This window comes from Acromyrmex echinatior, chromosome 14 (assembly GCF_024713525.1).
Source record: "Acromyrmex echinatior isolate Ae372 chromosome 14, ASM2471352v2, whole genome shotgun sequence".
In the NCBI taxonomy this organism is placed as follows: Eukaryota; Metazoa; Arthropoda; class Insecta; order Hymenoptera; family Formicidae; genus Acromyrmex; species Acromyrmex echinatior.
In genome coordinates, this window is record NC_141865.1 from 1,639,053 (window position 1) to 1,665,326 (window position 26,274).

The following is a 26,274-nucleotide window of genomic DNA, read 5'->3' on the forward strand; positions in this document are numbered from 1 at the left end:
ATGCTTCGAATCTGCTATATAATATTGCCTCGAATTTTATATTAATAACATGACTTTAGATATTATTAAAATTTTAATTTTTACTTTAATTGTACTCGTAATTACCGGTACGTTGTGACATTGATAATGACTATAAATTGAAACGTTTATTCAATTATATAAAATTTAATTTCACATTATTTCTGGATTAGCCTTGAAGTGACTTATTACGAGGCTCGTAGCTTCTTTTTTATTATTTATTTTTATATTGTATCTTTATTTTGGTTGTATAGATTATAAATATGTATCGATGAAAATTTATTTCGACATTTTGCTCTTGATTAATTTGCTTCTCCTTTTTTCTGTAGCTTTTATTGCTACAGCTGATTGTAACATAATGTGGCATTGTGTTTAATGTTTTATTTTAGAAAAATATAAAATTTCGTATATGCAATATTAGTTGCTTTCCATTTGCACACAAGTGAATCTGAGTCTGAAGTGAACTGAGTATTTCATATTTAGATTAATAATGTCATTATTTGCTTAAATTTGGTAAAAAATTATCACATGACAACACAGGTTCAAACCTCACTTTTAAAATGAGTTTATGAGACTCACTAAAACAGGCGGTCTCGATCTTGTGCAGATTATATGCACAAACTCATTTGTATGAGAATGTAAAAGGAACACTCATTCAATTGAGTTATGACATCACAAGTGAGAATTATCTGAGAATCGTGTAAATGGAAAACAACTATTGTTCTCGTCACGGTATCGCATACAGGCTGCATTCCGTTTCACGCATGAAGCGGATGATGCATCATTTATCCTTGTTTAACATTCAGTGAACAACAAGGATAAATAATGCAGCATGCGTGAAACAGAGCGCAACTACAATTACTTTATTATTTTATTGCTAGAAAGTGTCGCCAGAAAATATGTAGCGGCCCTCTCCTCTCCTAAAATCTTCATCCCCTCCCCTCATCAGAAGGCTCCGTCCAGATATTCATACGTCCATGGTTTGTTTATGTATTGGATCATCTAAAAAGTATCCGCTTACTTTGTCACTAGATATATGACCATCAACACACATCTAGTGACAAAAAACCGCGGATACTTTTTAGATGACCCAATAGTTACTGCCGCAGGTATTTGTTTATTCTACCTGCGAAAACGACTGCAACGCAGTTTATTTGTTTACGCAGGGATGTATATCATCTGCGCAGCTATTTCGAAAGTCCTGTTCAGGATGCTCTGCTCGCAGTACTGCGTAAATGAATTACAAACTGCGCTGCAAATGTCTTTGTAGATTAGATATCTTGCTGTTCATAATACCGCCAGTTATAACCGATTGTATTATTAAAAACGAATTTTATTAAAATATCAAAAAATAAAAAAAGAACAATTTGTCGAAAACGATCCTACTAAAGTGAAAATAATGCAACGTAAGAGATATTATGGAAAAAGTATGAAGTTTGCTAATTTGTATTTACGATCTGATTAATCTAAAAAAATCACACTTTTTGAATTTAGATTGAAAATATCAACACACATAAGAATTAGGAACTTTTTATAAATAAATTTTATTTATAATATTTTGGGATTTTTTTATTATTTTCAAATTTTTTATTTGGGCCTAATTTTATAACTCACGGTTATAACTTTTTTGTTTTTAAATACCGAGGTTCAACTTATTTTTCATCTCTTTCTAATTCTAGCATTAGAAAGAGATGAGGAATAAATTAAACCTCAGTTAAGAGTTGACCATGAGTTGTGAAACTGTGTCTTATTTTTGAGCATATATGTATATATATATATATATATAATTTTTGCATATGACAGTTTCTCGATTATGATTGATTATATACGGAATTGCTATTTCTGTATGCGATATTTCTTCAAGAATAGGGCCCCTGGGCCTTAATTTTCAATCAGCTCAATTTTCCCAGATTTTCTGCTGGAAGATACGATCCAATACAGTACGAGCAGCTATTCATGCAGAGATCCATTCGGTAAATTTAGGTCATGTGACCAGCAGATAAGAAAGCAGAGAATGCACTATCCACTACATAAACGAATGCAGCCGTATTTCGTTTTTAAAAACTTTGTTTTTGAAGCAAATCGAAACTTCGATATCAAAACGATGAAATCGATGTTCTAATAAATTCTACATAATTTGTTTGTTTAAAAGTTTGGCGATGAATATATTCATCTTCCTTTAAAGAATGACCTTATAAAGCATAGACATCGAAATAAGCTTCAAATTTCGAGCAATATTTCGACTCGATGGAATTTCGTGATTTCAACATCAATTTGATATCGATTCGATGAATCATTTCTTGTTGGGGATAAATTATTCTGAAATAAAACGTCGTTAAAGTGATTTTCCACTTCCAATAGGACACCTTGTATAGCATTGAAATCCGTTTATATGCACACATCAAACGGAATCTTATCTAATCGATTTTCTGAGTATCGCTATTTGCAGAGTCATTGTATCAAACATATTTAATACTACAGGAGATGAATCCCGAACATATATCGTTTCCACAATTCATCGTGACATACTTTATTTTGTGTTTCGTCATGCTAGAGCATCCTCTTATAATTTCACTCGATCTAGACATCGGCAGTTAGTATTAATCTTTGGTTACACTTCCGAGCTAGTACAAGTTCACTTACAAGTTAACACTCAATAATATACGGCAACATCAACATATAATTACATCGTACTGCCATCCACAATCAGGTATGTCATTCGTTGTATGTATCAACATTAAAATGATAATTTCAGAAAGGAAAAACAAAAAAGCAACTTCTATCTTAATTTAAATCTCGCAACGTATGTTAAAAGAAATTAATTTATCATATGTAAAATTAATTTATCATTTATATATATCATTTATATATATCATTTATATGTTAATCAAATGAATTATCATTAAATGAAACTGTTTACTAGAGTCGAAAAAGCAGAGAGGAATTGATTTCGCTCTGACATTGTTTTCTCCTCTCTAAGAAACGTCAATATGAACAACTCAACTAAAACGATATTGATATCAACGTACTGTATCACCAAGTAATATTGAACAATTTATCTTTTAAGTATTATGTACGTTGTGCGTTATAAACATTCAAGTATTGCAATGATGTGCCTTTGATGAACCTTTCAAAATCGTTTACAACGTGTACGTGCATATATGTCATAAAGGGTGTTTTTTTAAGCCCGATAGAACTTGAAATTGTAAAAAATAAAACAAAAAATTAAATTAAACAGCCGCGGTGGCCATATGCCCGAAATCATTTTCAAATGTTAATGCCATGCATTGATCTTTCGACTAAAAAAAATTTTTTGATTATAATTTAATTTTTGTGTTAGTTTTTACAATTTTAAGTTCTATCGGGCTTAAAAAAATCTATCGGGCTTAAAAAAATACCCTTTATATGCGCATTTAAATATTCCTGCATTCCATGTGCCATTAAGATAATTCTTTCGTAAAATGCTGAAAATTTGGGACGCTTCATCAGAGCCCATCCAAAGTCACAAATATCTGCTTAATTTAGATAAAATATTAAAACGTGTATATTATAATGAAATAGTATAAAATATACGATACTAACCCGGGAAAAAATATTTTATATATAATTACATAAAATTATATATAAAATTATCTATAATTGTGTATAGAATTATACATGATTATATAAAAAAATGTCCAAATATATAAAATTATGTATAAAATATTTTTTCCCAGGAAATCAAGAGCTGCACTTTTATCAAAAACGGAAACAAAGCAAGATCATATTTACTTTTTGAGATTAAATTTGTATACAAGTTTATGCATGTAAATATCTTTTCAGAGCGTTGACTTACTTTTTTATGATCATTGCAATCGTAACATTTTAAACGATTATTATTTTGTTTTTTAAAGAAGTCTGTGATAATATTTGTGTGCAGTTAATCTAAGAAGTATATAAGTTACATTTTCAACATTTTGTTCTTTTATTTCATCATTAACCTACTTTAAAATTTTGTGAACGTCAAATTCGAATCAGATTTTTCTCTTTCTTCATCGTAATACTTATTTGATTTAAATAAAACCTAGGGAAAAATATTTATATTATAAAGCAAATATTTCAAGGAAACTTTTCTATTTTTCTTTAGAGCCATAAATACACAATGCCAAGTCACATCGTTATGATTTTGCTGTAAATATTCTGTAATTTTATTTGCTAAGAGAGTCCTGAAAGAAAAAAAAAATTAACTTAATTACTTTTTATATAGCACGCTAAGATATATAATTATTGCACATCATGATATTATGTAAATTATCGTAAAAATAAAATTATATCGTCGCAATTAAACAAATAAAATTTTTTTAATCGACTAAGTATGTTTAATTGACTAAATATAATATGTTGCGTTTATACTGATTATTGAAAAGCGAAGTTGAGATCTTTTAAATATATTAATTTAATTTTTGTTACATGAGATAATTATATTTCTGCGACTGATGAGGACTAAGTATAGTCAAAACGTGTCGATGGAAAATTATATTGTGAAATAATAAATTTTTGAAATAATAAATTGTCATATCTAATTATATAGCTTGTTTAATTGTTGACCGGAGTACTATTAATTAATTTGTTTATGTGGACATTTAAATAACAAAACGTTTTTTTTTTCTTTTTTTCCAGTAAAGATCATTCGTGATAATCGATTGACGAATGTGTTAAAAAATGGAATCTTTTGAAATTCTATGTGGCATTGCCACAGTAATTCTCTTTCTTTATTATTTTCTCACGTCGACTTTTGACTTTTGGAAGTCACGAGGCGTTCCTGGTCCACGACCAATACCGGGATTTGGCAATTTTAAAGATGTTATGTTTAATAAGATATCTTCAGGTGATTATTTGACAAAAATATATAACACTTACAAAGATGAACCATTGGTTGGGATATTCACCAGAAAGACACCTATTCTTATTGTAAAAGATCCAAATTTAATTAAAGATGTTCTTATCAAAGATTTTACCAAATTTGCTGATAGAGGATTTCCCATTTTTGACAAGGTGAGAATACTTAAAGTTATATGTATAAGTGTATTCAGAAAATAAATAAAACATATATAGGATTGGCCATATTCGACGGAAATCTCCTTGAACCCTATTAAATGATTTTTAAAATGAACAGCAAAAAATGTGTTTTTTCCCATGATTGAAAAAAAAACATCTTTCCGTCGAATATGGCCAACCCTGTATAAACACACATACAATATTTAAGTCATATTAGGGACATACATATGTAAGAGGAAGTAGTACAAAAGGATAGTAAAGGCAAGTAAAGCCGGGCATCTATTCGTGCCAAAAAATGTTATATACTCACAACATTATTGATTCAACACTGTTATTTTGCTTAATGATGCAACAAAAATTCAAGTTGACTGCGCGCACTACATTAAAGTTACAATAATTTTTTGGATGATAATTTGATTGTAAAAGTGTTTAAAGCATAATAAATTTTTGAACAATGAGCGCAAGAAATAAATGGAATATTATTGCGTTTACACTTTTTTTACACAGATCGATAGAAAAACATACTTAATTTAATAAACAATAAGAATAATAACGCTCGAAATTTTTACACAGCAAAATAATAACCCTAATAACGATTAATAATCGAGCAAAAGAAATTATTCCTACGAAAATTTTATAATTAAATATATATTAATTATTAATTAATATATATTTAATTTTTTAATATGCATTTAATTTTTTTTATCGATTATTGATCGTTATTAAGATTATCGTATACTTAATTTACTAATTTACATTAAAAAATATTCTTTTCTCCTGTATTAATTTTAATGTAAACCATGCGTATGAAATTATACATATCTTGGAAGATAGAAGCACTAAGAAGCTGATGTTGTAGATGAATTTTTAATGCATCTTCTCTAGTATTTTCTTACTTTTTTGCTATAAATATGTGCTGTTTTGTATTTTTTTTCTAAAATACTTAACTTGCAGAAGTATATCCGAACTCTCATTTGCCTAATTTCCTACATTATTGTAATTTGGAAAGTCACGTATGATACGGTTTTTTTCTTCTATTTCGTTACATTCTTTAAAATTTGATAACTATCAAATCACATAATGAATGAAATCATTTTTAATATCATGTGATTTTTCAAATAACATGATTTTAAAAAATCACATATTGATTTGAAACAACAATTCATTATGTGATTTACTTGTCTTAGTTATATGATTTTATGTAATTTTGTGGCGTAAATTTTTTCAGTGAGATTATCTTCAGAAGTCTTAAACAAGTTTTTGTGAAATACGAAAATTGAATTTTAAATTTATTTAATTACAATTTTTTACCCTTTGTTCCTTACTTGTGTTTAGGCTGAACCATTATCGCAACATCTTTTTTCTTTGGAGCCAAAAAGATGGCGACCGTTGAGGACAAATCTATCACCTGTTTTCACATCTGGTAAACTAAAGGAAATGTTCTCTTTAATGTCGGAATGTGCTGACCACTTGATCCAATATATAGAAAAAGTATCGAGCAAAAATGAACCTATAGAATGCCGTGAGTTGTCGGCCAAATATACAACCGATGTTATCGGTAGCTGTGCCTTCGGTATCGACATGAATGCACTGTCAAATGAAGAAAGCGAATTTCGTAGAATGGGAAGAAAAATATTCGCTTTGACTTGGGCACGTATGTTACGAATAAGAATCAGACAAATATCTCCGTGGCTTTACAATATGCTCGGTTACGTTCTGCCACATACAGATGTTACTAGATTTTTTATACGCGTTATCACGGAAAACATGGATTACAGAGAAACGAATAATGTTATTAGGAATGATTTTATCGATATGTTGCGCGAATTAAAAAGACATCCAGATCAATTTGGTGATTTTGGTATGTATTAAATATATATATCTTTATATATATGTTTTTTTTACACAAATCAACTTTTATACATATAAAAAAAATTACATAATTTTACACATATCTGAAATAATTTATAAACAATAAAATGAAGTTAACTTCAACTTTTATTATGACCAAATTTCCATTGCGGCTATATTTTTATATATTGTTTGAAAATAATCATAACTTTAAAGACAATACAATAAATTTAATATATATGAATTATTAAGTGATTAATTAATGTAAAAAAAAATAAATCTATTAAATTTATAAGACTTATTTATAAAAAATTACATTTTAGATTTGACAGACAATTTAATAACATCTCAAGCATTTGTATTTTTCATTGCTGGCTTTGAAACTTCGTCGACGACGATTAGTAACGCGCTTTATGAGTTAGCATTAAATCAGAAAATGCAAAACAGTCTACGTGAAGAAATTGACGAAGTTTATGCAAAATATGATGGAGACTTCACATATGACAATATTAAAAAAATGAGTTATTTAGATAAAGTTTTCAAAGGTACGTCATTTAATAAAAAAATGAAAGAAACATGTACTTTAGTTATTCTTCTTTTCAACACTGTTACAATAGACCTATTATTTTTGGCTGAACTTTTTCATCTTTCTTCCTTTTCTCTCCAGGAGAAAAGAAGACAAAAAAAGATGAACTGGTGCAAAAGTTCAGCCAAAAAGAACAAATCTAATATGATCTCATTGTTATACCATGTTAATAACTTATTCCTATTTAATTGTAATTTTGTATGTATATAAATATATTTTTATAATTAAATATTGTTTTTATTGCGTGTAGAAACCTTACGAAAGTATCCAGTAGTGACATTTCTTATGAGGCAATCCATAACGAGTTATACTTTCGATGGTACCAAAGTTAATGTACCGGAAGGTCAAAAAGTATGGATTCCTGTTTATGCAATTCATCGAGATCCAAGTATTTATCCAAAGCCAGAAGTTTTCGATCCAGAAAGATTTAGTGACGACGCTGTGCAAAGCAGACATCCAATGTCTTATCTACCTTTCGGGGACGGGCCAAGGAATTGTATTGGTAAAGCAAAATAAATTTAAATATTATTTCTCATTTTGGTTTTGCATTAAAAAATATTTTTAATCAAAAATGTTTTCATTTAAAAATATTAATCTATTATAATTTATATTATAGCTACTATTCATTTTCAGGTTCTCGTTTCGCTATTTATCAGACTAAAGTTGGACTTGTAAAGATACTACGAAATTACAAAATCGAGACTTGCGAAAAAACTCCAATACCTTATGTAAATGATCCTAAGGCATTTCTATTAGCACCAAAAGACGGATTACATTTAAAAATAATTAAAATTAATCGGACTTAGTTTTTTTTAACTATTTGTAGAAAACATTCGTAATAAAAAGTGAAGAAAATCTGTTAATTATATAACTAATAATAGAAATTATTATTATAATTCTTCCGATTGTTATATTTCTTAATGTCCATATGTATTAATATTTCATATCAATTAATTAATAGTCCATGTACAGTATGTTACATCAACATATTGATCAGTACACGGCCCAATACAACTCATAAGTTAATTTTTAATCGAAGTTCAATTATTCCTCGTCTTTTTCTAATTCTAGAACGTCTGTAATATATAATATATAGCATGAAATGTTACTAGAATTTTAAATAAAAATTAAAAATTTAACAACTTTTAACTTAATTTAGTGAATTATATAAAGAATTAATTTTTAATTTAAACTTTAATGTACGAATTTTCTTCTTTTTAAATAATATTAAGATTAAAAACGAGAGCATTTATGAAAATACATCAACTAAATACGAGAAGTGCCAATTATGGTCAAGTAGATTTTAGACTGATAATATAATCGCACTTAGGCGACTGAAGCACAATTGCACACGGATATGGGTTCATGCCTTTGTATATGTCACGACGGCGGCTCAATCGTCAGTGCTGTTTGCCATGGTATTCCCTTCACATGCCGTAAACGAGCTGGAAATAGTACTTCTGTGATACTATGTCATTTCCTAAGTTCTCAGATAACAAAACGTTTCTTGGCATAATTATTCGGAGTTGTGCAAACATAGTATACAACACACAATTTGTATTATATAATCTTAATAGATTTGATTATCTCTGGATTTATATATTATATTATATATAAATTTATAAATCAAATTTTATAGACTCTAAATCTAAAATTAAAAATAAACAATCTATACAAGGCTAATAAAATTCTTTACGAAGTGATTTAATTGGTCAATTCATTTAGCATCGTCGTATATAATCTGTGTGATGTAATCTTTCAGTGTCAGATCGTAAATTCAATCCATTTTTTTGCATGAAAATATGCGCTTTTTCAGAAATTAGACGTTTATTCAAAGATCTCTTATGATCCAGAATTTGGACATTCTCTCAATCAAACTCATAATTTAATTCAACTCTGTGATTCATAATAATCGATTATAAATTGATATTCCAATTGATGTTTAGTAATTCAAGAGTTCAATTTTCTACCAGTTTGTCCTACGTAAGACGCGTCACAATCTTTGTGTGCATGTTAATTTGTATATTATATTTTTATTCTGATTTTTTGGGAGGATATCCTTCTGGGCCTTAATGAATCTACTGATGAGTTTGTTATTATTGTATAAAATGTTAGTTTCAAGTTTTCTTTTTTTACAAATTTTTAGAAATTTATCTGATATTTGTGTAAGGAATTAAAAACCAAGAAGTTCTTTCTATATACATATTTTCTATATATATATATATATATATATATATATATATATATAAAAAGAATTCCTTTTTTATATATACTTTCTATATATATATTTTCCGAATCGTCGTTATTGGAATCTTGTTCAACAGGAATACGTGTAGAAGATAAAATTTTAATCTTGTGGAAATGGTCAAAAACGAACTCCATTGGGTAATCATTCTTTACAAGAGTGTTGATTACTAATCTAATGTTTTTTTAATAAAATTTTGATTCAGATAAGAAAATAGCTCTATCTCATTCCAAATACTGCTCCTCTTTTCTGTGATGTAGGATGTGCAGATAAAAAATTCAAGTAACGTCTTGAAAAAATAGATTGATGATACCAGTCAAATTCTAAGTAATCTTCATTCTTAATAATAGTCACATCCAAAAAATTAATCATGTCTCCCTCATTTTTCACTGTAACCTAGTGTGAAATGAGTTGAAAACAATCAAAATGTTCTATTGAATCAATTGGAGCTGCCATCACAACATCGTCCACATATCTAATATAAAATGGTAATGCGATTCCCAAAATATCCAGCACCTCTTTAAATCCTGCAGAATAAGATCCGCAATAATTGAAGAAAGAGGATATTTCCCCTATGGGAGTACCAAAATTTTGTTGATAATATTCATTATTAAAACAAAGGATGCAGAATCCAAAACAAAAGATACAGCTGCCAACTCATTTTTCAGTATGCTAATCGCCTTCTTAATTTTATCCCATCTTTTCTCTATACTTTTGACCGCCAATTCAATCGGAATATTTGTGAATAATGAAACCACAATGACACTAGAGAGAAATTCCAACTTGAGTGCCTCTTAATTTTTCTATAAGTTGGAAACTATTATCTATTTTATTGAAAGATCTATCAACATTTTTTGAGATCACATTATGTAAGAATGAAGCCAAAGAATATAAAGAGCTGTCTAATGATGAGATTATAATTCTAAACGGTATCTCCTCTTTATGTATTTTCGATAATGCGTATGCTCTTGGTAAAATTTCACTAGCCAATTTTTTGTAAGTTGATTCTGAGATGTAATTTTCATTTTTCCATTTTTTAAATAATTCCTGATAATTCCATTTCTTGATAATTTATTAAAAGGATTTTTTACTAATTTTGTATACGTATTTGGACTTAACATATCACTTAACATTTATGTGATTTTCTCTATGTAACTATTCCTGTCCAACGCTATTGTTATATTCCCTTTGTCTGCCTTCGTAAAAATTATCTTAGGATTGTTTTTTATTAATTTAACAGAGTAATTGACCAAAAAGGAGATTCTTTTTGTGATAGACAAATTTATGAGAAATGTAATACATGGTGTAGTATGCAAAGTGTCTCAAAATATTTGAGATGTTAAAAATTGCACATTGTACATGACTTTTAGATTCAATTTAATCCGACCTACTTGCACATTGATTGACTTGCATATTGTCTCAAATTTTCTGGGACACCTTTTATAAATGACTTTCAAATGAAATAAACAAAATAAAAAGTATATATAAGTGCAAACTATAAGTACATAATATAAGTGCAAAGAAATAAAAGAAGTTCCAATTTTTAAACTATATAATTCTAACTAATTAATCAGATATTTTGGTTTATTATTTTTCTGATTATTTGCGATTTATATAAACTCGATTTCGTTGCTCTATCTTCGAATATGAAACGTAAGTCTGATCATTTAATGCTCAAATAATTCAATTAGTTAATACTTATTATATTTGCATATGAATATTTTTCAAAGAAAATGTCAAAAATATATGGTTCACTTGAAAATAGGACAACTCAGCGAAAAAGAGTCACAGAATAAATTTCAAAAAACGAATTTGAAGGAGAGACTTTAAACTTCAAAATAACTATAATATGTATATAAAATATATAACTATATAATAAAAGTTTTTTACAACATTGTTTAACAACATTGTGTCATACACGAATTCAAAATTCAATATTTTTTCACGATTATATTCAAAGCATTATCTAATAAAAGAAAATAATTTGCTGGTCAAATGGTTTAATGCATTTTATAATTGAAGCTTTGACTTTCAAAATGCTTTTTTAATTTTCTCTCTGTAACCATTTCTCATGATGTTACGTAAGATTCTGCGTATATTTCGCACGATTGAAAGTAATCTCTTTTGATGCAGTATATTTAAGCGATTAAATAAATATGAAAAAAAATGATTACATGAAAAAATCTTATCGTAATATTTATGGCAGAATGTATATGATTTTATAGACACATAAATTATGGCATGTATATTATCACTAAACGCTCTTCTCGATTGTTGATCTCTTAATTAAATTTTCCAAAATATTCTGCAAACCAGCGGGATATTCCGTGCCAGCGTAACTCGAAGTCTGTCTCTTGTCGCAAGTCATCTCCTCATCAGATGGAATTAAGTCGTCAATTAAATCTAGATATTTATCGAAGGGACACAGTGTGTCACAACCTGGGATTGTAAGATCTTTGATAGTTGGTGGAATGCCCCGATAATACACGAGCTAAAACAATCCATTACATGATATATAATATATATAATTATATGTATATGTATTATTTCTTCTTTCATTATAGAATAACACATATATTGCTTGTGTGTGATAAAAATATTTACCTTCACATAATACTCTTGCTGGATCTGTTGCAATTCCAAAATAACTGCGCTAGAATATTCAGGTATATGCGGCTTATACACACCAAACGCGTGCAACATACCTGCAATATTGGTCTCGTGACCACTGTATAAGTAAATCTTCGTATTCGGCGCAGCATTTGGATTTTGTGCAGCTATCATACTATCTGTCATGGCACGGATCATTGGACCTGAAACAATGCAAGAGTAATAATTATATTAACAAAATTCTAATTAAAAACTGCAGTTTTCCATTTAATCTGTGTAAAAAAAATCTATCACATTTGTAATAGATTAAAGTTTTATATATAATAAATTCAATTTGTAAATTTTACATCAAAATTTTTGGAGATTTTGTTTTTCAGTTCAAATGACTACATATTTAGTACATAAATTCACATAAAAATTATTTAAGCATCTAAGATTCAACTTTGACTGTTATAGGCTTTAAAGTCTTACTTGTGTACTTATATATATGTATAGTTTTAATAAATCGTTTATTAATCGTTAATAATTGTTTATGCATGTTGTCTGAAAAGTGCGTTATTATTCCTACATTTTTACGATTATTGTGAAAAATATTATTAAGATCGGTAATCTGAAGGCTTAGGATGCTCGCACAGAATGTCAGAGATCCGGATTTAACTCCCGGCCAATATATTATATATATTTTTTTTGCACACACAATAAATTTATTTACAATTTTTCCACATCTTTCTAATAAAATGCCTGAATAAGCATCAAATTATTAAATTGCTTATCAATTTAATTTGTGATATTACTATAGTAGTTAATTGCATTTACAAGTCCGGAAAATCAATTCAGCGCGCAATTCAAATACTACATATTTAGTATAAAAATTCACATAGAAATTATTTAAGTATCTAAGATTCAGCTTCGATCGTCATTAGATTTTAAATTCTTACTTGTTGTGAATTTACATATATGATCTTAATAAATCGTTTATTATTATATAAAAGTAGGCACTATGACCTGATACTATGATAGCCGCGATCGTTTACCCAGTCAGAAATGATAATGGAATCGACATCGAAACGACGTCGAATTGACATCGATTCGATGTCGATTCTATTATCATTTCTGACCGGGTAGTGACCTTTCTCCTTAATTATTTAGAGTTATTATCGACAATAGCATTAATAGGTAATACAAGATAAATTATTATTAATGATATTTTTACAAAATTTTTAAATTAGTGAGTTGATGATGAAAAATGTTAATAATTGTATAAAAATGGAAAATGATTTATTTACATAAAAATGATAAATTAAAAATAACCATCCATAGAATAATTTAAAATCTTTAAAATTGATCTCTTGTATTTTTTTGTACGACTAATGGTTTCGGTGATATTATAATTGAATGTTCGTATGAGTGATATTTCTTATAAATTTTTGCAACTTACAAGCGTGAATAATTTCACAAAAATTTCAAATTTTGTTCGCGAAACACTTGTCTCATATTTTTATCTGTAGAATGTCAACAAATTAAAAAAAAAATTTTAATGACGATATTTTAAAGGTAGGTGGAATATGTTTCATAAGCAGCTTTGCACATTCATAAAGGCCATTGCAAGAATTTTGGTCGTAATCGTAAAGTCTCAAGCAAATTGATCAATCACAATCAAAATTGCGTTTGCGATGCTGACACTCACGTTTTAAAATGTTCGACTGTGATTTACTTAAGGCTTTACAATATTGTAAAGTTTATGACTAAAATTTTTGTACGTGATGGTCTTAAGCAAACAATTATTGCATGATACCTGTCTGCGCCGTAAGATATGATGCAGCCGAATCCATTATCTTCACGAATGCTCCAATACGTACTCCGCTCGACGATTCAAGCATGAGCTGATACAGCAAACAGTCGCGATATTCCGAGTGTTTGAATTCCGTTATTCTAAGCTAAAGAATGAAGTTTTGCATATCTCTAAGATTTAGAGTCTCAGTATTTCGTCTTCCTGACAACCAAGGTCCTTGGTTGTCGATTGCGGTCACCCTGATGAAAATAAAAATCAGAGCATAAATCGAATATAATGGGAGAGTAACAGAAGCGTGAACGAAACTTCTAGGAGGCGAAAATTGAAACATCAAAATGTAAAAGAAGTATAAAGAAGCGTTTCTTTTACATTTCATTGTTCAAATTTTCACCTTCTACGCTTATGTTACATCCAATTTACGCTCTGATTTTTTTCATCAGGGCAGGAGTGAGAATATTATTACAATAATTTGATGAACAAAATAATTTACATGCATGCGTTTATACGTGTGACTAAAAAAAATCTGAAAATCGATTATGTGATATATTTTACAGACTCAGTCTCGAGATCTCGGGATTGACTGCATCAATTTTATTCAGACTGGTCGCAATTAAAAGATTGCACTGACATTGTACAATGTTGAATTTTTTATTGCGGTTTCAGTTCCTAAATAATGTTAATCAAAAGTTTGTCGATATATAAAAACTCCAAATAAAGCTGGTTGTAGCGCCGCAAACTTGGTAGTGAATATGCAGTGGCATTCATATGTTATGCGGTCAGGCGATCTTAGACCTTAGATTATTTTTATGCCTTTGATATAGCATATGATATAACGCTATTGCTTAATTTTTAATAAAATTTGCACGCGCGTTTGTGAAAATTATATTTAAAATTTTTAAAGATCAGTGTATATTAACAATCTTAAAATAAAAAATTACTGAAGATTTATATGGGTAATACAATAAATGAAAAAGACTATATTCGATCAAAAGTCGGTCTTGGTGCTTAATAATATTTTTGTGTTAATTTTTAAAATTTCCTGTTCAATTAAGCAATTCTGATGTTCATTAGCACTAGAATTAAATTATCGAATTATTTTTATGAAAAGTAGCAGTAACAATAACATTTTATTTTTATAAAGTAACGTTTCTAAAAAAATCCTGCATACAGGGTTTATCAAAAAAGTGTGGACATCTCGCAATAATTTTTATTTGTTAAATCGAGAAAATATGTGAAAGATGTTTCGATATTGTGAAAATAGTTATCTTTTGTCATGTTAATTATTCCCAAATAGAAAAGGGGAAATAAAAATTTCAAGTGGCTATGAGATCGAATTTTCTCATTCGAGGCGTTCATTTAAAAGAAGAGAAATTTCTGATAATTTTAAATTGTTACAATATTCTTATAATAGCGACCGATGATAATTTCTTGCACTTGGAGTTACTCAGGATTAATTGCATGGAAGTGATATGGATATCCCGTGCATTGAAAAATAATTTCCTGAATTTAAATAATATATGTAATCTCATGTTGCGCTTTATAAAAAAAATCTTTTATTGTTTATTTAATGGTCATTTCAACCATATAGGTATTGTAACCATATAGGTGATATCGAGTGTATATCTTTTCTATTTGTTTAAAATCTTAAATGTTATTTCTGCATTCTAGCAAAGATTCCATACTATCAAGAAATTAATGGGGGCCAGAATTTGAGAATTTAATCTAACATATATGTATGTATTCAAATATCTTTACATTCAAGCACACAAATACGCGCACACACAAAATCAGATTCATGCTACTCCATGCAATTGATTCTGGACAATGCCAAATATTAAATGTATGACTTTGCTCATTCGGTTTTCGTATAGATGGCTTTAGCGGTAAGTGGTGATCGAAATAAATAGATCATAGACGTCACACAATAAACTTGGGTATCTGTCAACATAATCCCATTAGAAACATTAGTCGATTTGTGTCTGCATCATAAAGTTATTCTCGATTGAAAATGTCAGTTTACGAGCCAAATTCTTGTCATTTGCGGGAGGTTTTAATTTTCTGCTTCAATATGAAGAAATCTGCGGCTGAGGCTCATCGAATGCTATCAAATATTTATGGTGAAGCCGCTATTAGTGAAAGAACGTGTCATAAGTGGTTTCAACACTTCAAGAACGGTGATTTTCACGTCGAAGACCAGCATAGCGGTGGAAGAGAGAAGGTTTTCGATGATGCAGAATTGAAGGCATTACTTGATTAAGACTCTTGTCAAAATCAAAAAGAATTGGCACGATCATTAGGAGTGACTCAATCAGCCATTTCAAAACGTCTCAAAGCCATGGGAATGATTCAGAAGCAAGGAAATTGAGTGCCGTACGAGTTGAAGCCGAGAGATGTTGAACGACGTTTGTTTGCTTGTGAACAGCTACTTGAAAGGCAAAGACGGAAGGGCTTTCTGCATCGCATTGTGACTGGGGACGAAAAATGGGTTCATTACGATAATCCCAAGCGCAGAAAATCATGGGGAATTCCCAGCCATGCTTCCACGTCGACGGCCAAACCGAATATTCACGGCTTCAAGATCATGCTCTGTATTTGGTGAGACCAGCTCGGCGTAGTATATTATGAGCTGTTAAAACCGACTAAAACAATCACAGGCGATCAGTATCGAACGCAATTGATGCGTTTGAGCCGAGCATTGAAAGACAAACGGCCGCAATACAACGAGAGACACGATAAAGTGATTTTGCAACATGACAATGCTCGACCCCATGTTGCGAAAGTGGTCAAGACATACTTGGAAACGTTGAAATGGGAAGTCCTACCCCACCCGCCGTATTCTCCAGACGTTGCTCCCTCTGACTATCACTTGTTTCGATCAATGGTATACGACCTGGTTGACCAGCACTTCCGGTCTTATGAAGAAGTAAAAAATTGGATCGATTCGTGGATCGCCTCAAAAGATGACCAGTTTTTTCGACGCGGGATTCGTATGCTGCCCGAAAGATGGGAAAAAGTAGTGGCCAGCGATGGACAATACTTTGAATCATAAATGTATAACCAGTTTTTTACAATAAAGCCTCGAATTTCGGAAAAAAACCGCATGAGCAAAGTCATACTCCTTATATATGAAATTATCACATTTGATCGCCATTTTGAATGAGGGTATTGTAACAATTTAAAATTATCAGAATTTTGTTCGTTTGTAAATGGACCCCCATAGCTATTTGAAATTTTCATTTCCTCGCATACCTGGAAATGAAGGATAACCAGCACTCATGTGTTAAAAGATAGCTTTTTTTTTAATAGCAGAGTGTCTTTCACCATTTGCAAATATTTTCGATTTTACAAAAATTATTACAAGGTTTCCACACATTTGATACACTCTGTATAATTATTAATATACATTTTTAATAATTGTTACTTTATGTATTATTAAATAAAATTTTTTCATCAAGATAAGTATAACTTACCAGCGTATAATCTCCTTATTAAAGGAGTAAAGTTACTAATATTATATGCAGCTACAATTCCGTCAAACAATGGGCCATAAGGAAAATAGTCATATGCCCATTCAGGAAGAGGCAATCCTAAAGAAGATTCGGCTACGAAAGTGTGATAAAGAAAGTAAAGATCCTCTAGCGTCTGTATGTTCTTGCCAGTTAATCTCGTCAAGTTGCCCATCAAGTCCTTAAACTGACCAATCGTTGCTTGCCCTTCAGGTGAGTTCAATATTCGATTGTATTCCTCGAGAAATCTGAAAACGTTTTAAAATATTAGGTGTTGGAATTAATTCGTAGCGTTTTACAAGTGATGGGAAATACTTTCATTAATGTATTTTTTAATGCTCATGTGAAATAAATAACATTCTTTCATTAAAAACGCTACGAATTAATTCCAACACCTAATATAAATCGAGTTACTTTTTATATATTAGTTTTTTAAATATCTAAAAAATTAATAGCAATATATATGTTTTTTTAAAACTATCCTGTAATTACATTCTTATAATCATATAGCTATAATTAATTATATAATCAAATTTCTAACAAAAGATATTAATGCTATTTAAATTTTCACTGATTGCTCATTTTATCTGCTTTCCCTTACTTACTGTGGACACTCGTCTGAAAGAATAATATTGTCATCGATACGTGGAGCGTACGATGTCGGGATTGGTTGCCAATTTAAAAGAGGAGTCCATCGTTGTACATTTCTCGGTGGGAACAAACTAGCAAGAACAAGTTGCAGAGACATTTTTGTTCTCTCAAAATCTGAACTACGAGCTACGAGAAGTTTTGGCACATACAAACTGCCAAGAAAGTCATTATATCTAGATCGCAAAAATTTTCCCAATCTGTATTCATGTTTCTTGCCCTCCTATAAAAGATTGCATAAATTCGATCAATTAATCTTAAAAAAATTGAAAAAAATTGAATGAATATTTATTGAAATGAAACTTAATAAAATCTTTTTAAAAAAGAAACTTTTGTAACGATTCATTGGTCAACATTGCGCATCTTAGGAGCGAAACACTTTATATTCTTACATCACGGATGATATATATGATACTTACTGTGGTCAATTGTCCGAGGCCTGTCGGATAGAAAGAATAATTTATATATGGATCATTTGGAAACATTTCGCGACCATTATTATCGGGTGTCCGATCCCCATGTCTAAATACCTATAAAGTGTAAATGAAAAGAATCATTCAAATGTAGCAATTCTGGAATAACATAGGCCAGTATTCAGACTGTGCAAGATTATCAGATGTGGAAATTTTCCATCAAAATGGCGTCTTAAAATAATGAGAGAGAGAGAGAGAGAGAGAGAGAGAGAGAGAATTTCTCTGAATTTTGAATGATTAATAATAAATGTTATCTAACAATAAGTACACTTACCACATTAACTAATTTAAGCTCAGAAGGCACAGCCGTGATCAGAATTGCATTTAAACTAATAGTAACAATCAATAAATAGTTATTGAAATTATGACACGAAATCATATTGTTAATCTGAAAATGCAATGCCATTTGTTTAATTGACAGTTAGATTTGCTAATATTTATAAATATTATTATATAATTAATATGATTTGAAAAAATCGGAAATGTAACTATTTTAATATTTTGTCTAGATACACTATATATTTACATATAAGTCAGTTGCCAGAAGTTTCAAAAAGGAAGAAATTATAAACAGGTGTTTTCTTGTTTAATTAAGAGAGAGAGAGAGAGAGAGAGAGAGAGAGAGAGAGAGAGAGAGAGAGAGAGAGAGAGAGAGAGAGAGAGAGAGAGAGAGAGAGAGAGAGAGAGAGAGAGAGAGAGAGAGAGTTTAGTATATAAAAAGACTAAATCAGAAAGTGCTACAACATTAATGAAGGCATTTGGAAGTAATTAACCAACAAAACTACTTTTTTGTTTTTCGATTAAAACTCGAAAATGAGAAGAGATAACAAAAAATGACAACAGAGCTTTTTTGTTGCTGCTCAAATTTCTTATAAAATATTATAACTACCGAACTTTATACTATGAATAAAACCGGAGATACGGCGGCTTGAAGATAAGTGAAACAATAAAAATAGGCACTTTTTTATTGTTTTCTACATTGTTTTGAGTGCATGGGAGAATTAAAAGTGACATAAGGTAATTTAAAGTAGACATTTGACCTGAAAATATGAATCTAAAGTCAACTTCATATGATTAATTTCCAGAAATATCAAATTCCAAAGGTATTTTTTTTATGAAATTCATCCTTTTTTACTATTTAAATAATTTTTATATGAATTTATATATTAAATATGTAGTTTTTTATTTATTTAGCCGGTATAAGCTTCTAATTTATCATTTATGTTCTCACGTATACGGTCTATAATAATATTTTTATTGTTTATATTACGTTGCTTAAAAAAAGACCTTGTTTCCTTACATATCTGATACATTCCGACTATTGCGAAGAATATTACTAAGACCTTGGTAGTCTAAAAACTTAGAATGCTCGTACGGAATACGAGAGATCCAGGTTCGACCGCGAGGTAATATTCTTTACAATAAATTTATTTACAGTTTTTTAGTACATTAACACCTTTCTAATAGGATATCAGATTGCGCATCAAATTATTAAATTGTTTATCAATTTAATTTGTGACATTACTATAGTAGTATAGTAGTAATTGCGTTCATAAGTTCGAAAAATCCTTTCGGCACGCAGTTTAAATAACTATATAGTATCGTATATAAATTCACATATAGAAATTATTTAAAAAGCATTAAAAATCCAGCTTCGACCGGAATAAGAATCTTATTTTAGACCGTACATGTGAGAGCACAATCAATATTAGAAATATATATAGTATATTATATGAAGTTATTCGAACTGTGCACCGAATTGATTTTCTGGAGTTATAAACGCAATTAAACTACTGTCATGATATCACGAATTAAATTAAATTGACAAGCAATTTTTAATCATTTGATGTTGATCAGGCATCATATTAGAAATTAGTATATTTACAATTTTTGTGAAATTGAAACTAGTTTCGCTTAATTTTAATGCATTTTAAACATTAAATTCTATTACGATATTTAAAACATCTTAATTTATCCGCTCGTCTTTGGTCGAATTTTAATATTATTGATTTTGTGTTTCAATAAGCAGATTATCATTGTTTATCTTTTTAAAAATAAATAGTTTAACTCCGGTGCTACTAAATAATCCTTTTCTAACATTTGATTTTTTTTTAGGACATCACCTGCTTGTAAAAATTGCAAGCAGATTTAACAGAATGATTCTGTGATTAGCAATCCGCTAATCCGCATACGCACGATCCGCTGCATGGAACAAAATCGCATACTGGCGTACATAAAACGGCGGAACGTCAGTGATTGATCGAATCCTTCGATACGGGAATACGCGTAGGACGACATCCTGAGGCTTTGACTCTTTTTACACCGAACACTTGATATGCATATTAACTAGTAACTTTCTCAAATTATCTTAATCACTAAAAAAAAAAAAAATATTCTGCCGTTTAGTTGTTTCGTGTTAATGTCAGAGGATTTTCTATTTGTGTATGATATCAAGAAGATATTCTATAAAATAAAAAAAATTTCGTGCAACTAAAGTACTGAATTTATAGGATTGCAATCCTCTCAATATTAGCAAAATGTCTTGCTTATACTGACATGCACGCGTAGCTAAGATAGCACGTAAATGACAAACTTCTTCTAACAAATAAGCGTGCCGCTAGTATCTTGTACAAAAGGCTCTTATTTCAAAAGGCTATTTGAGTTATTATAATAAAATTTTCTATAGAGTAGAAGAATTTATTTTTGATCATAGCGCATGTGTCCTCATTTTTATAGATAAATATGTATTATAAGTATACGTGCTTGATTCATGTAAGATTTTTTGCTTAGAGGAAATGCTAAAAGGAATTTCCAGCTTAGCAAAATTTTTTTTGGGATTATTTACAGAATGATGAATTAAATTAGTATAATAGACATCAAAATAATTAATTAAATACTCATATCATATATGTATATATGTCTACATATATCGCCGAAATTAACAGCGAATTCTGTCACTTACACTACGTTAGATCAATGTATACTAAAAGCTGCTATACATGAAATTAGTAAAGTTAAATGTAAAAACATATAAATATTTTGAACTATGATTATTACTAATAATATTATTACGTTATTTAACAAATATACGTATATACATACGTACAACATATATACGTATCATTGTAGGATTGATTATACAGCTGTATCACTGCATTGAGATATTTTATATAAAGCGGCTTTTAATATGCACTGATCCAGCGAATAGTGCGAATGATCGAATTCATCATGAGATAACTCAATAGAAAGTTACCAGTTAATCCGCATCAAGTGCACGATGTAAACTAGGTCTTTAGTCATGGCTTGAATAAAATTGTCGAAAGGCTCCACGCACGGCATGCTTTTTGTAACTAATGTCGCACACGAAAAAAGAGTTTTCATTTGTTACCGATCACTATTCATCTCAGTTCCGTATTAGCTACCGTGAAGCTAATATCCCCAGACAGCAGATAATATTTATAAAATATTTACAAAATATTCATAAATATTTATAGGCTTATTTTAAATATTTTGTAAATATTTTTGTGATCTTAGATTGCATAGATCATAACATTTATTATGAAATATTTATTGTAAATCTTGTGGTAAATGCTATAGAAATACTTAATAAAACATTAAAATTCAAATAAAAAATATTTAACAAGAATATTTATTTATATTTATCATAAATATTACATTAAATATTTAATTTATCTTTTAATAATATTTCGAATAAAGCTTTATGTGAAATATATATAAAATATTTATATAACATTAAAAAAAATAATAATAATAAATAATAATAAATATTTATCATAAATATTCAATGCTGTCTAGGATGTAGTATCTAGTATATCAATCGGCAGATCAGTAGAATGGCACTTCGAAAAGAATTTATAATAAAAAGTTGCTAGTCTTGCTAAATGAATAATCGAGAAAGTTCATCGATCATAAGATTCGTACTATTTTATTAAAATTTTCTTTTTTATGAAATTAAACAAATTTAATTTTTAGCTTTTTAATTTTTTTTATTAACTTTACTTAACTTTTAATTCAATTAATTTTATTATGGATTAATTTGTATTCTTAACTAACAAAGTTAAATTTTCAAGGTTGTTAATTTTTGTTTAATTTAACTTAGTTTTAAAAAAAATTAACTTACCCACAACTCTTTGATATAATAACAATGAATAATTGTTCTATCAAAATATTTAAAAAACTACAGAACTGACGCACATACGTATATTTGTGATTGTATTGTATTTTTTTCCGGAAGTTAGATTATTATTTTCAACGTTTTATCAAATGGCATCTATCGTCAAACCCGAATCGGAAAAATCTGTCGAACTACCGCCAATTGTAAGTACGAACTGAATACTGACTTTTTCTCATAGCATGTAAGGCTTTTAAGGTGCATGAACGTAAGCCCCACCACGTTATATTTCCTGTCCATTTTATCAGACATCGTACCGTGGACGTCATGACGCACAAACTTATTTTAGAGAAGTTTATTCTATTGTTTATTTTTCTGAAATAATGTAATAAATAGGTATCAATTAACAAAGTTTACCTTTGAGAATTTAATATTTGTATATAGTCATATTTTAATTCATTTAATTATATTTTGCGTGACAAAAATGCAGCGGGGATTTACGAAAAACTGCAGGATTTCCCGTCGAATAGATTATTCCGTTGCGATTTAATTAGGAGGAAATAGATACGTCAGGAACTAAATGAGTCGCATTACGAGGAAATCTCATGAATATCTTGTGAATGTCGAATAGATAAAATACACACTCGTCAGAATTCAATATTCTTATATAATTATATTACACATTTCAGGTTATATTACACGATTCGGGTTTGACAATAGATGCCATTTGATAAAACGTTGAAAATAATAATCTACCTTCCGGAAAAAAATACAATACAAACTGTAGCCATTTTGACGTCGATAGTTAATCATTTTGAATTACTGACGTCATGCAATCTAATAATAACGTTATCTTTTTTACCAATTAATGACGCTGTTTATTTACAACATCATACTTATTGATGTCAGATAAATGATTAATCGACGACGTATTGAATGTTATTAATAATCAATTAATAACATTTATTTATGCTAATTATGCCTTACTTCACCAACCCGCGCGCAGCCTAAATGTCGATCGGCATTTAGGCTGCGCATGAGTTGGTATAGTAAGGGGGAAGAACCAAACTAAAAATCGGCGGAAATGTGCAAGTAAATCCCAACAACTGATTTGTCGTTAATAATACGAAAATAATGACATATTTTCGACGTTGGTTAATATGACATTATGTATAGCTGTGACAAATCCATGTCATTTTTACAATGATAGGATGTCAGATTTGTTAAAAATGACCAATTAACGTCAAATAGATGATACCTTGTTACCTAAGATTTCTTAAAATGTCACAGATTAAGTCAAGAATGGAATCCAATTAAATAAAATGCAATTAACATTACAAAAATATTTTTTTTAAATAAAATTCAATAATTTTATAAATTTAATGTAATTTTATAAATGTACAAGTATATTATGTAACGTCAGAATCTTTTATCATTTCAAGAGAAACACACAATTATTCAATATTACATAATACGTGAAATATGTATGTATTAAAAAAACGCATATGTATTAACAACATTTATATGATTTTTTTCTTCAAATTCCTTTGTTCATGTAATAAAGAGGAGAAGAATGTAATAAAATGCAATTGTTATATAATCACAATTCATGATTTCATTCATTATATGTATGTTTAAAAATGCGAAAATTGTCATAAAAATATATGTTATTTACGCAACAAAACACATAACAGTATTCAGTTATTATGTCAATAGTACTGAAAAATATTTACAGACTTGAATCATATCATTCAGTAGGTATATAAATTAATAGAAATTGATTAATAAAATCTAGTAAATTTAATCTAATAAATTAAATATATATGAACCGCTGAATAATAATTTTGGAGCAACGATTGCTAAATTAAAATTCTTATCTGTAATTTAATAATATAATTGAAATTAATAATAGCACTTATATTAGGTGGAACAGTAACTCGTTCTAAAATGTCTCGGCTATTTTTAGAAATATGAAATAATTTATTTACTGAAACATCAAGAGAGATAGATACAATATGCCACTAATAATTTTTTTATGAATAGAGGAACTTCGGAGATTTCAAAGTGACCTTTATTTTTTTTAATGAAATTATATTTTTTACGTATGATTGCACTAATTTTTCTGTATATAAATATATTAAAGTAGAGATATACAAAAAATCAATAGTTACGACATATTGTATACTTAATTCTAACATATTTTGACATGTAATATTAAATATCTCATAAGCTATTAATTTTTTGATAATCAGATCTTAATATTTTTATGAACAGAATAACGAGGTGAATCAATTGATATAAAGAAAACACATAGTTGCTTCAAAAAAATATGCAGACAAAATGGATATCTTTATAAATGAGCAACTATGCATTTTCTTTACATCATTAAATTAAACTTACTTAAAATTCAAAATTTGTAAAGCAAATAGTTTTAAATTGATTCGCTTTATTAATCAATTTATAAAAGTATTAAGGTATGATTACCAAAAGTTGGGAAGGCTTCGCTTGCCTACAAAATGATTGTCTACAGCTTCGTTTGCACACAGCAATATTGCACACAGCACATTGCACACACGATGCTGTTGGCCTAGTTTACATCGTGCACTTGATATGTGTACTAAGTAACTCAAGCAAAACAATGTGTCACGATAATGTCAAAATGACGTCAAAATGACGTTATCATAACTTGTTCTACCTGGGGACTTTCTCTTAACTTTTTATTAAATTATTTTAATTTTAACGATGTATATTTAAAGAATGATGTACTAAATTGATACAATATGCATCAAAATGATTTACATACACATATCATCATGTTTACACGTATCGCCATAATTAAAATAATTTAATAAAAAATTACTAGTTAATGTACAATATTAAGTGTATAACTAGACCAATAGTGTCGTGTGTGCAATGTGTTGTGTTCAAGTGTTGTGTGCAATATTGCTGTATGCAATATTGCTGTGTGCAAATGAAGCTGTAGGCAATCATTTTGTAGGAATTCTCTTCCTACAAAAGTTAATAGTTTACGTGATATTTAATACTTTGCCAGAATAAACATATGCCAGAATAAAGTATTAAATATCTCGTAAACTATTGATTTATCGATATTTCTACCTTAATACTTTTATACGCAGAATAATTAGAGAAATATATAATCATATTATATAAAAAAATCATATAATTCCATTTTAAAAAATGGAGGTAACCTTGAAATCTCCGAAGCGCCTCCATCCATAGAAAAATTATTAATAGCATATTATTAGGTGTTGGAATTAATTCGTAGCGTTTTTTAATGAAAGAATGTTATTTATTTCACATGAGCATTAAAAAATACATTAATGAAAGTACTTCCCATCACTTGTAAAACGCTACG

At 29.0% G+C, this 26,274-nt stretch overlaps 2 protein-coding genes across 2 annotated transcripts; one reads left to right on the plus strand and one right to left on the minus strand.

The window, feature by feature from the left end:
* The first annotated feature begins 2,491 nt into the window (after positions 1-2,491).
* Positions 2,492-9,195, plus strand: LOC105144624 (putative cytochrome P450 6a13). Its single transcript, XM_011053617.2, has 6 exons — positions 2,492-2,728; positions 4,678-5,052; positions 6,391-6,916; positions 7,230-7,451; positions 7,743-7,994; positions 8,126-9,195. Exons 2-6 carry the CDS (start codon positions 4,720-4,722, stop codon positions 8,296-8,298), a joined length of 1,506 nt encoding a protein of 501 aa, XP_011051919.1. The 5' UTR covers positions 2,492-2,728; positions 4,678-4,719; the 3' UTR covers positions 8,299-9,195.
* Positions 9,196-10,998: 1,803 nt separating this feature from the next.
* On the minus strand, positions 10,999-23,151 carry LOC105144623 (venom acid phosphatase Acph-1). Its single transcript, XM_011053616.2, has 7 exons — positions 22,908-23,151; positions 19,041-19,154; positions 18,713-18,823; positions 18,251-18,516; positions 17,610-17,893; positions 12,342-12,550; positions 10,999-12,228 (listed from the first exon to the last, which is right to left on the minus strand). Exons 2-7 carry the CDS (start codon positions 19,143-19,145, stop codon positions 11,992-11,994), a joined length of 1,212 nt encoding a protein of 403 aa, XP_011051918.1. The 5' UTR covers positions 19,146-19,154; positions 22,908-23,151; the 3' UTR covers positions 10,999-11,991.
* Between the last annotated feature and the right edge of the window lie 3,123 nt (positions 23,152-26,274).

Coding starts and splice junctions, on each gene's coding strand:
- LOC105144624 (XM_011053617.2), top strand. CDS start 4,720: ATGGAATCTTTTGAAATTCTATGTGGCATTGCCACAGTAATTCTCTTT. Junction 6,917..7,229: donor AGATCAATTTGGTGATTTTG/GTATGTATTAAA, acceptor ATTACATTTTAG/ATTTGACAGACAATTTAATA. Junction 7,452..7,742: donor TTTAGATAAAGTTTTCAAAG/GTACGTCATTTA, acceptor TATTGCGTGTAG/AAACCTTACGAAAGTATCCA.
- LOC105144623 (XM_011053616.2), bottom strand. CDS start 19,145: ATGATTTCGTGTCATAATTTCAATAACTATTTATTGATTGTTACTATT. Junction 18,824..19,040: donor AGCTTAAATTAGTTAATGTG/GTAAGTGTACTT, acceptor TACACTTTATAG/GTATTTAGACATGGGGATCG. Junction 18,517..18,712: donor GCCTCGGACAATTGACCACA/GTAAGTATCATA, acceptor AATCTTTTATAG/GAGGGCAAGAAACATGAATA.